At 40.3% G+C, this 12061-nt stretch overlaps 1 protein-coding gene across 1 annotated transcript in view; it reads left to right on the forward strand.

Annotated features, from left to right (window-relative positions):
* Positions 1–514: 514 nt before the first annotated feature.
* Positions 515–12061, forward strand: part of LOC147890945 (Ribosomal RNA processing Brix domain protein) — a 45824-nt gene continuing 34277 nt past the window's right edge. Inside the window, exons 1-3 of the mRNA XM_087389532.1 lie at positions 515–728; positions 863–1072; positions 1356–1601. Coding sequence (XP_087245658.1) covers positions 660–728; positions 863–1072; positions 1356–1601 — 525 coding nt within the window. The 5' untranslated portion in view covers positions 515–659. The remainder of the gene's footprint in view (positions 729–862; positions 1073–1355; positions 1602–12061) is intronic.

Genomic DNA, 12061 nt, shown 5'->3' on the forward strand with positions numbered 1-12061 from the left:
ACTTTGTTGGCCTCATCTCCCCTTCATCATCTTGGAAATTGTAAACCCTCATGGCTGTACGGATTACTTTACGAAATAGTCTCAATGGTGGCCAAATTTGTCTGCCATTTCAAGGGGATTATAATGGATCGAGGGACTCATTTTATGACTAAGCTCCTCCAGGAGGAAGTTGAGTGGCTCTCGATTGTCCACTGAGCAGACTCCGCGAATCGTCTGGAAGGTGAATGTCCAGGTGGAAAGCAAGAATCAACTCCTAGAGCCATTTTTTGAAAAACTATCCTAGGTGTATGCTCAATTGAGACAAAAAAGTCCCATGGGCATAAGGTTGGGTTGGCATCACCCGGTGGTGATCCTACAATGTCCTAGTTAAAAGATTTGTGTCTTGGCCTTCATGAAGGCCGCCCACTCAATGGCCAACTCCTTCAACCGCTACATGATTGGCCCATTCTATCTCCTCCAACGCGGACACCTGGCTGACAAAAAGTCAGCCCTGCTGTGAACCCTCACCCTAAATGTTGCATACAAAACGCATGAGTCCTAGTCTAATTGAGACACGCACTCGAGAGCTATTTGGTAGAGAGAAAACTATAGAAAGTGCAACCTCCGCTGTTTATCTTAACTAGCTTTACATTCATGACCTTGAAGCCTTGCCAGTAGCCATGCTACGGGCCGTAAAACCCAAGACTAAGCGCGGGAGACGGGAACTGGAGAAGCGTGCCCCCAAGCTTGTAAGCTCAGAGAGAGAGAGAGAGAATTGGTTCCGTTCACAAAGATGGCCTACAGTAGTAAGAATGGCGAGAGAGAGAGAGAGAGAGAGAGAGAGAGAGAGAGAGAGACGTGACTGATCGCTTTTACTTTGCAGGAAGAGAATGTAAAAAAGTTATTGCTTCTCCATGGCACAACTACTAGTGCCGTGGTGAAAGGAGTTCTTTCAGACTTATACCGACTAAGAAAGGCCGGTGGTAACGCTATTAAATACACAAGGAAAAATGAAAACATTCGACCGTTTGAGAGTGGAGGTGAAGCGTATCTCGAGGTTCTGTCCCAAAAGACAGACTGTAGTCTGTTTGTGGTAAGCTGAACATTTCCAAAATCTTATTTTCAAGTGTACGCGGAGCCTTTTCCTCCCTTGGTGATCGGCCAACCGTTTAAAGAACATCCTGCTTAAATAGCCATCATTAAATCACATTTTAGGTTTTGGTCAGACGCCACTCTCAAAGTTTGTGTGGCCCTTCAGTTAGTTTGTGGTAATGTAGTGTGCTTTCTGGGTTTCAAAAATAATCTAGCAGCATGCAGTGTCTGTGGATGGTTCCGAGGCTCGCAACTGATAGTATTTTTGATGATGTCGAGGGCAGTTTGGTTCTCACTCAAAAAAGAGACCTCACAATCTTGTTTTTGGAAGAATGTACGACCATCACGTGTACGATCTTGTAGAGCTTGGTGTGGAGCACTTTGATTCTATAATTTCCTTTGGAGGTGGGAAAAAGTACTCTCCACAGGAAGGCTCAAAGCCCTGCTTTGCTTTCGTTGGTGAAGGGTTTGAAGAAGATGAGAGGCTAAGGCATCTGAAGGAGCTTTTACTCGACTTTTTTAGGGGCGAGGTAACACTTCCTTTGATAGCCCATTTTTTATTTTTAGTGTAATTTATGCTGCAGAGTAAACAGATGACTGCGCTTCCATAAAGCTGTGTTCCATAGCAGGTTTTTGGACAACACAACAAAAAATCTAAATTCGTACGATTGGATATGTTCTAGTTTTACAAAGGTATATGTTTTGGACAACACAAACTTGGAACTGAAATCTGAATTCCTGCTTTTGTTTTCTTGTGGTAACTCGTTGAATTTAAACAAGATGGATTTTCAAAGGATTGTAACTGGTTGAATTAAAACAAGATGGATTTTCAAAATATTGTATAAGCTGCATAGAAATTTGAGCGTGGATGACAACCGATGATTAAGATCTCAAACTTGTCTAATTAGATGCACTGTCTTATTGTTGGCATGAACCGCATTGAGGCCTAAAACGTAGACTTATCTAGGCCTAAGACGCAGACATGTTGATAATATTACCGAGTAAGTGATATTTTTTAATATTCTATTCAACATAAATTTCTCCTTCTTGGCAAGGGCTGATATGCATACAAGCAATTGAGATAATTCTCTAGCTAGTTGTGATGTTTGGTAATGAAGGAAATTAGAAACTAAAAGCCATGGAAAGAATGTTTGCCAGGAATTGTATCGAAGATGTATAGACATGATCATTGTGTGTCTTCTAATTGACGTAGATAATCAAGTGTTATTTAGAGGTTATGAAAAGTACTTAGACAGTAGCACGCAGAGCATATAATATTAGTTCACATGATGGGGCTTGCTTATTTATGTCAGACATTATTGTCCATCATACAACGCTTCTCTTCTCTGGAGAGCTTTCCAAAAATTCCTTCGGCCAGCCACTGCCTCAAAAAATGATAGCGACGCATCTACAAAGACCTTGATGGTGCGGCCAAGCGGTGTCTTACGATCAGCTGCTGCTCATGAACCTCAGAGATTACGTAATGATTTCCCACGATCAGTCGTACATGCATATGGCCTTTGTTGCCTCCTCCGCCTTAGAGGACTCTTCAAAATCTGCCGCTGCTCATCTTCGGATGAAGTTTCAACTCCGGTCCCTGTTCTGCTGCTGCTGTGAACTTGCTGAAATCTCAGCAATCCTTTCTCAACGACTTTCGTAATTTGACGTTGCTCCTGGCGCAACAACAACTTATGGAACCACCACAAGATTTCCTAACCAAAATATGCCACCCCATTATATATTTTGGATAGCTAATATGTCAAAAGGCTCCAATGTCTTGCCGCATGGCAGATTGGAGATCAAGATGCAGCAAGGCCTTAGATGCGACTTAGACGTATGCCTTGCAATCACTCTTAGTGATATGGCAAGATACTATACACCTTGGTGGCCAGGTCCCCATCGACATTAGTTGCCTCTCAAAACATCAGAGTTTTTGCAAGTCTTCTGGGTTTATTTGCAATCCAAGTATACCTTTTCTTTGTGCTGCTTGGAAGTTTTAAAAACTCCCAAAAAGCCAAGATTTATTGCAGTTGCTTGTGAGACTACTTTGACGGATGTCTCTAAATGGCTAAGCTACTGCTTCAAAGCTATGTTGCCTGGTGTCCATGAACTTTGGAGGGACTTATCAAAAGAGGCAGATGTCCCCTTGCACTCAAGCTGGATTTGAAATGACTCTGTAGGAGTGATTCCTGTTGTTAAATTTTTTTTCCTCTCGAAGTATTCAAGAAAAAGAGTCTCCTATTCTCCTTCAAACCTATGATTTTACCACGCTTTACACAAAGATTGAGCTGGAAGACCTGAAGTTTAGAATACAAATGCTAGTGGCTGAAGTTTTCAAGCTGAGATTTGACAAAGATAGATGCAAAGTGCTAAAAGTTGAGAAAACAGCCTTATGCTTTGACTCTTTGTGGCTAAAAAATAAAGGTAAAAAGAAAAGATACTCAAAGGTAGCAAGTGTCTGTAGGAGTGATTTCTGTTGTAAAATTTTTTAAGTCCTCTCGAAGCATTCAGGAAAAAGAGTCTCCTATTCTCCTTCAAACCTATGATTTTACCATGCTTTACACAAAGATTGAGCTGGAAGACCTGAAGTTTAGAATAAAAAAGCTAGTGGCTGAAGTTTTCAAGCTGAGATTTGACAAAGATAGATGCAAAGTGCTAAAAGTTGAGAAAACAGCCTTATGTTTTGACTTTTTGTGGCTAAAAAATAAAGGTAAAAAGAAAAGATACTCAAAGGTAGTAAGTGTGGAAGATGTTTGCTCTTGGATAGATTTTCTTTTAGATAATCTTTACATCACAATAGGTGATTCTTTGTTTCAACAAATTATAGGAATCCCCATGGGCACTAATTGTGCCGTCTTTTTAGTAAACTTTTATCTTTTCACTTATGAATTTGAGTTTATGCAACGTCTTATTTCTATCAATACTTGTCCTATCATTTTACATAAGCTTAGCCAAGTTAGGCGTTTTATAGATGATTTATTTGTAACAGGTGTTCCTAACTTTCAAGACTTTATGTACAAAGACGCCAGTGCCTTTGGAGAAGGAATCTATCCTCGTGACTCTTGTGAACTGAACTGCACTTCAAGAGGGGATTCTTGTGTGTTCTTAGATCTTAGAATTTCTCAATCTACCATAGGATTAGAGATTGATATATGCGATAAACGTGAACAACCTGAATATTCCATAGATTTTCCCGCCTTTGTACAACTAAGGAGTCTTTTATCACTCAATGTAGTAATTTGATCACTTTACTATTACACAAGAGGTATAATCCAAGGAAAATAATGAAAAAAGTATGCACATTCTTAGATATGAAGTCTTTTAGCTATGTTGTATCGGCCTTAGGTATGTTTAGAATGATTGAACATAAGCTGAAAACAAAAAGCGGGGAGCTGAATAGCCCCGTTTTTCTTTTAGTTTTAAAAGAGAGTTTGTTTGAGTATGCTTGTGCTTTCTAAGTTAGAAATGTATTTTTGCCTCTTTGTAGGAAACGATACATAATTGTAAAGGACCATTTAGCTTTTTATGTTTTAAATAAGAGTGAGAGTGAGAGAGAGAGAGAGCGATATTCCGGTTTTTTGGAAGATTTTGTTTCTTGACTTGGTTGTTTATTTTTGCTTAGTCACTTGCTTCCTTTCTTCTTTATTTCTTGTTTTCTTTCTCTTTTGTTTATTTGACATATTTTAGTAAGCACTGGGTTTGCCTAAGAGACTCCGTGGGTATATAGCTGCTTATGCTTGGGCATTGATGACGACATAAGTGTTGCTTTGCTTGCTAAGTATGTCTTCCTTTTGTTTTTCATAAAAGTTTTTGTTTACCTCTTTTTTCTTCTCTTTCATTTTCTCTTTTATTTTCTGTGTAGATTTTTGATCATCAGAACAACAAAAAATCTAAATTTGTATGATTGGACTTATTCTAGTCTTACAAAGGTATATATATCTTCTTTCTCCTCTCTCTCTATCCTCTGTCCCCTAGCTTTTTGGACACTTTAACAAAGAGTGCTGCCATCATCAAAATAGCTCTTGCAGCAAAAGAGCGCTGCCAGCAGGTTTTCTCCAACAAGGTCAGTAAAGTCGAGGTTACGGGACAAGCACTGCCAGGTCGCGAGGGCGGCAATCTTCAATCGTGGCAGTTTTCCTTTGTGTTTTTCCTTCTTCCATCGTTCGAAGTCCTGCAACCAGCTACAATTATTCTCTTAACTCAGAGTTGGTTTAGTTCTAGGTCCAACTCGGGGGCCCTAGGTCCAACCCGGGGGTCAACTTCAGCAAAGCAATACTCAGATTATCTTAGGTTATCATGGAGTCTCCAAAGGTGAAGCCATTTGCTACCTCGACTCCAATCATTAAGCTCTCTTTTTGCTGCCATTGTATCTATCTTGACACCCGCCCCCTATGCAAAGATATATCAAAAGGGAAAGATTAGTTCAAACCCTTAGGAGCTTATTACTTGCAGGAAGCAAGAGATACATGAGCTCAAGCTTCGACTTAGCAGTTATGGAAAGGAAAGTGCAGAACATGGACAGCAGTGGAAAGCAGGAATTCATGGAAAAAGTACTACACATATGCAATGCATTTCCACCAGCATCACAACTGGTCTTTACAGTTGAAACTTTATCATGAAACTATGGAAGAATAAAGATTGGAGAAGACTCGCCAGGTTCGAGTATCCTTTCTGAATTTACCAAGCTATATTTAGTCAGTTTTTACTGTGGATACTGGCAAATATCCCTCTAGAAGGGACATATGGTTTAAAAAGGATAAATGCAAAAACCATCAGCATGGCCTATAGCAAAAAAGGTAAACGATACCTAAATCTAAATTGGAATAGAAGGAAAGCTTCATGCAGCAATAGAAGGAGTAAGACCCTAATTTCATGGTCGAAGCAAGAGTGCACCAATCAAGTGAGCTCAATCAAACAAGATATGATTGTTGACGTCACCAACAAAGTGAATAAAGTTGATCTTTACGTGCCAAGTAAAAGAACAAGAAGTTAGACTGATCAATAGAATGATCTCATGTGTCGGGGGTTTGGAGGATAGAAGACTTGGAGATGATGAGGGAGATACAGAAGACAAAAGCATATGCCTCGAGAAGAAAATTCCATAGGCTGAATGGGATGAAAATGATACATACAAAATTACTCAAAAGGGAACACAAGCAAGTTCTACTTGAGAGAGGGGGCAATGAGGGTTAAGATTCTTAGGTAAACACACAAGCTGAAGGATACAAGGATTTGAATATTGGAAGAGCTTACTTCGACCTAGCTCAAACAAAGGAACATCGAAGTTTCTAAAGTGAAAGAAGCACGTAAGGCAAGCAAATGGGCTGCCTATTGAGATGGACAAGCATTGATTAAGGACTTCAAATCCAAACCCAAAGACTCTCTGTTTTAAATTGATGTTATTCCAGCCATCTTATGATAGTATTGAAACATAGCCATTTTGCAAATAAATCGGGATGAGCTGAGCTTTATGCGCTCCCCTGACTCTTTTGTTATCCAGATGGAGTAAGTCACTTTTTGGTATTTGTACTTTGTCTCATAGGTCCGTGAGGCCTTCTACAGATGTTGATACATCTCTCTCTCTCTCTCTCTCTCTCTCTCTAATTGTTCTTTGGTTTGTCTTACAAAAAACCTAAATTTATAAGATTATGTACATTCTAGTTTTATTAAGGAATCTAGAATTTTCACCAAAGATCTCGGTAATCCATGTAGTCGAAATGCTTTACTCGTAAACAAATTTGTTGCTTCTAATAAACTACGTGACTTAGTTGTTGAAATGAATGAGCCATCTTGGTAAGACAATCAACCACCATGAGAATGGAACCATATTCTCCTTGTGTTTGGCAAATTAACTATAAAATCCATGGAAATGCTCTCCCATCTACCTGATAGTGTTTCTAATGGCTGTAAAGGCTAGGGGTTTCACTTGATGTGCCATACTCACTTGACATGAGGACCATCATGTAATAAATCATGTTTCAAGCTCGTATCTTTTCTTGACCCTTAGATGTTGCACATGGGCTGTCATGGCATTGATGAATGATCTTGTCTCGGAATTGTATTTATCCCAAGAAATAAAGAGAAATGCTTTATTTTGACTCCGTCAAAGAGAGTAGTCATGTCAAAGAGAGTTGACTACGGTGAACTAGAGAAGGTTTCTACTTAACTATTTGTTTCTGTGATTGGTGGGGATGCTCACAAAGGACTAAATTAGTCAAGAGTGTAAGAATGCATGCATTGGCTAACAATTTAATGGTTGAAATGTGTTGGAATTGTTTTATTTGTGGTAGGGGATTGGAGAGTGCTGAATTCACCCACATTTTAAGGGGGAAAGCATTTTAAATGGGACGACCGGCTTTAAAGAAGGACACACAGGCGAGAAAGCAGCTACAATGATTGGAGTGTCAAAATTTTGGGAAAAGGCCCTTGCTTTCCAGAAAAGCCAGCCTATTCTGGCTAAAGCATGAGCCAGCTTTATGGAAAAGCCTAAAAGCATGGGCTGGCTCCAAGTCTGTATATTTAGAAGCCTCCATGCTCTATGTACGATTTCAAAACTAGTGAGTTCTATTGCTCTCTCGTGAGCTTTCATTGTATCCAGCTATTGTTTTTCTGAAATAAATACTTCGGGGTGGCCTAGTCGTTATTTCTGGGCCCTTGCATGGTGCAAGTTTTTCCCTCCCTCTTTCCCCGTAATCTCACCCTAATGGATAGCTGCTGTTTTCACTCCCTTCTTGATTTAGAGCACCTAATTTGCTGAGTTATTGTTGAAGAACTAAGAGTTGCATTGGGTGATGATCCCATAAATGAATTCTTGGCATTAGATTCGTCCATTTTCAGGATGGTGAGCAACCTAGCCAAGCAGACAAATCCAGTTTGAAGACACTCGAAATAGCTTGCTGTTTTGTCAATCTTTTTGAGGGGAGATACTAGGCACAAATTTCAATTAGCTCCCTTTTTAGTTTTACGCAGCCATCCTGGAGAAGAAGTGGCCAACCTTGATGAATCCTCATAAATTGTTTATGGAAATAGTTGTAGCAGCGGATAACACTGCATTCCTGTTTGACATGAGGCAATTAATCTTGACAGTTCTTGTGTGTCCATCGATCAACATACACTCAGCCTAGCAAGAAATATTCATTTACCATGGCTAATTCCAAGGATCATGACAGTTCAAACAGTAGGTGACACAGTTCGCCTAACAAGAAAAGACTTGAGGAACGTGATGATCTTGACTGGTAAAGGCAAAGTTTCAAGAGTTGAAGAAGGTCCCCGGATTTGAGACTCTCTTTGGAGCTAGCCACATGGAGGAAGTGTCCAAACGTGTGTCAACCATCTCCCAAGAGAATAAGTTGAGATGTTCCCCTTAGCCCATCATCTTCCTCTTCAAAAGAATCACCTAGAAATCGCCATGGATCTCAACATAGGGAAGAAGCAGTAAAGGCTAAAGAAGATCCCCAAGTCCTAGTTAATCTTCATCAAGTACCAACACATCTTCATCCTCCTCATCTTCATCTAGCTCTTAAAGAGGAAGAAGCAAGAAGCGTCCCAAGACCAAAGTCAAGACGTTTACTGAAGGAGGCCGATCCATGCATTACTTATGATGGCTTATGGCCATACAGATAAAGCATTGCAATTCATATGGCAATTTGATGTAGCTTTGATACTGAGCAATTTCAGGAACAATTCAAGTTAAGGATGGTAAGCCATGATCTCACAAGCACGGCTAGTGCTTGGTGGAGTGCACATTTGGTAGATGGTACCACTCCTAAGAAGTGGAAGTATTTCAAGAAGTTACTTATGGCAATTTGTTCCGAAGTAGTTTCTTGATGCAGTTCATATTTTCGGGGAGAGTTTGTGCAGGGAGTTGGGGGATACAATCGAGTAATAATAACAAATTTTGGGATGCATACTTGCAAATTACCCCGTTTCAAGAAGTTTCCGAAAAGGTAAAGCTTTGCAAGTATCGAGCAGGACTAGTACATACAAACTTATGTGAATTTTGTGCCCAATACAAACATTTAGGATCTCATACACTCAGCATTGGTAGCAGTTCTTATGCTTATGTAGGACCCACCATCCTCTCAAAAAGGGAAAAGAGCAGGATTAGAAAAGAGAAATTTTGCATCAGCTCCACGGCGTTTCTGGGCACTGTTTTTGAAACTAGAAATGACGTCTCGAGCAGGGCAGTTTCTTTTTTTTTAGAATTTAAAATAAATTTATTTGCAGTGCCTTTGGAGCATAGCCAGGGAAACATATATATAGAGCAACAATTAGACACCAATGCTCAGCTATAAAAGAAAAAGTACCAGCACACACACACCCGCCTCAACCACTGAGTAAGAACCCATTGGCGGGTAGGGCAGTTTTTGTTCTCCCTCTCCAGCCTCTCCTCTTGCTCTCCTCTCATCCTACAACCCCCCTCTCAGCTCGCTGCCCCTCCTCCTTGCTCTCCTCTCCAACCTCTCCTTCTTGCTCTCTTCTCCTCCTTGCTTTCTGAAGCCCTTGCCCTCTCCTCTCCTCCTTGTCATCCTCTTAGGCCTTGTTGTATGACACACACACACTCACACACCCACACACACACACACACACATACATACACACACACACGACCTTGAAAATCGAAACTCCGTTTCCACCGTTTCTTCTGGTGATCGAAACTCCGAAACACCGTTTCCTTGTTTCCGAAACACCGTTTCCTATGGTTCACCTCGAATTGACAGAAAGTAGTTTCAGCCTTAGAAACCAAGGGAAAAGAAAAAGTTCTACAAAGGCAAGATTAATTTCAAGCACATTAATTTAAGGAAGGTAAGTGTTTAGGATGCGAAAAAGGGGGGCTTTTGCGTGTCTCAAAAAGCCCATGGACCTTAGGGAGCAAAAAATCCGAACAGAAGGTGCCAAGAGGAGTCTTGGATGTACTAGGGAGAGTGGTCGATGTAGAGGCTAGAAAACTTTGTCTATCTTGATCCAGGAGCTACAGGTAACGTCATTGCCGAGGACCTAGCCTTGTGACTCGGTATTGAAACAAAAGAGTTGGGATGAGCACTTGATGCCGAGCAGATACTCTAAAGAGATTCTATTTAAGTTACGCTCCTTTATTGGGAAGCTCAAGATTCACATCCAGGATTATGCGGATAGAGAAAAGCTCAACATCTAGCATCATGATGTAGTTTTGGGGATTCTCTGGTTTCATAAAAAGAAGTAAAGCTTTTGATGCTAGAGAGGACCCTTGTATTTACTCATAGAAACAAGGAGCATATGATTATTGCCAAAAGAAAAGGAGAAACGATTCCTATGTATCAAATGTTTTAGTTGCAAAATCAATAAAGTCTTCTATTTCTGTGTATATGATTTTTATCAGAGATAGGGAAACTGATGCAACAACTGAATTGAGTCCATTGCATAGAGAAAAGTTTCAGTTTTTGGACTCTTTCAAGGATTGCTTCTAAGATACCCTCCTAGGAGAATTACCTTGCGAGCGTCTCAAGGATCACACCATCGATCCCTTACCAAGGAGTGAATTACCAAAATTACCACCCTATAGGGTGAGTGCAGCTCAAAGAGAATAAATTATGACTCAGGTACAAGATTTACTTTCTAAAGGGTTTCTTAGACCCAATCCTCCACCTTTTTGTGGGCATGTGCATCCACAAGTTATACATAAAACTACTTTTTGGACTAGCTTTGGGTTGTATGATTTTTGGAAATGCCTTGTTGGCCTTACGAATGCTCTAGCCATAGTGTTTCAAGAGCTGCACAATAACAAGCTCTATACCAATGGGAAAACGAGTGAATTCTTTCTAGGCAAGATCCATTATCTAGGGAATGTGATTTCTAAAAAGGTGTATAGATGGATCTTGTTAAAGTAAAAGCTATCTAGGAGTGGCTTGAATGCAAAACAGTGCATGAAGTATGAAGTTCTTATCATTTGAGATTCATCCGACATTTTGCAAACATTACTGCCCCACTTCTTGATTTAACCAAGAAGCATGCCATCTTTAGATGGGGAGAGTGGCAAAGGACTGCTTTCAGTACTCTCAAAGAAAAGCTGACCACGGAATCCATTCTTATTATTCCAGATCTGCACCAATCCTTTGAGGTAGATTGTTATGCATGTGGAGAATGCATCAGTGCTGTATTACGGCAAGGAGGTTATGTGGTGGCATATGAGAGCCAGCGGATACTTGATGTTGAAAGACATTTCCAGGTCTATGAGAAAGAATTATTGGCTGTAATTCACTCTATGCAAACATTGTCTTTTGGGAGCTGATTTCACGGTCAAGATAGATCATCAAAGCCTCAGTTATTTCTTAACCCAAGTCAAGCTTTCAGGGAAACATTTGAAGTGGGTGAGTTTTCTGTCCATGTTTCATTTTAAGATTTGCGTACACCAAGAGCACAGAATAAAGTGGCAGATGCCTTGTCTAGAAGGCCTGAAGTGAATAATGTCACTACTACCTATCATAAAGCTCTGTAGGACATGAAAGAGCTTGTAGGTTATGGATAAACTCTTGCACATTTAAAAAAATGATTGTAAAGGCACTCAAGGTGATTTGTACAGTGATCATGAAGAACCTACAAAAACGTCAATTTTCTAATATTCTCAATGAAGGGTATGTTAGGAAAGATGATCTTCTATGTGTTACTCAGGATATGAGGAAGAAAGTGATAGATACACCTCCTTCTGTGGGTCACTGAGGGATCACTTAAACCACTCAAGAAGAAAGACCCGGTATGCAAAAGGATATCCCTAGGTTTGTGACAGAATGCCTTGTTTGGCAGAAGGTGAAATATGATAGAAAGCACCCGGACTTTTGATGCCTCTTCTAGTGCACCGTGCCCCAGGCACTATTGGAAAGCATAGCTATGAATTTATCTTTGATTTTTCTAGGTCAAAGCATGGGAATGATGGTATTGTTGGAAAGGTCGACTCCTCATCTGTAAGCCCCCAAATGAGGAGAGCATGGGGGAGGGAGACCTAGGGCAAGATATG

This window comes from Dipteris shenzhenensis, chromosome 18 (genome assembly GCF_047967505.1).
Source record: "Dipteris shenzhenensis isolate YYH24624 ecotype China chromosome 18, Dip_SZ_1.0, whole genome shotgun sequence".
Lineage (NCBI taxonomy): Eukaryota > Viridiplantae > Streptophyta > Polypodiopsida > Gleicheniales > Dipteridaceae > Dipteris > Dipteris shenzhenensis.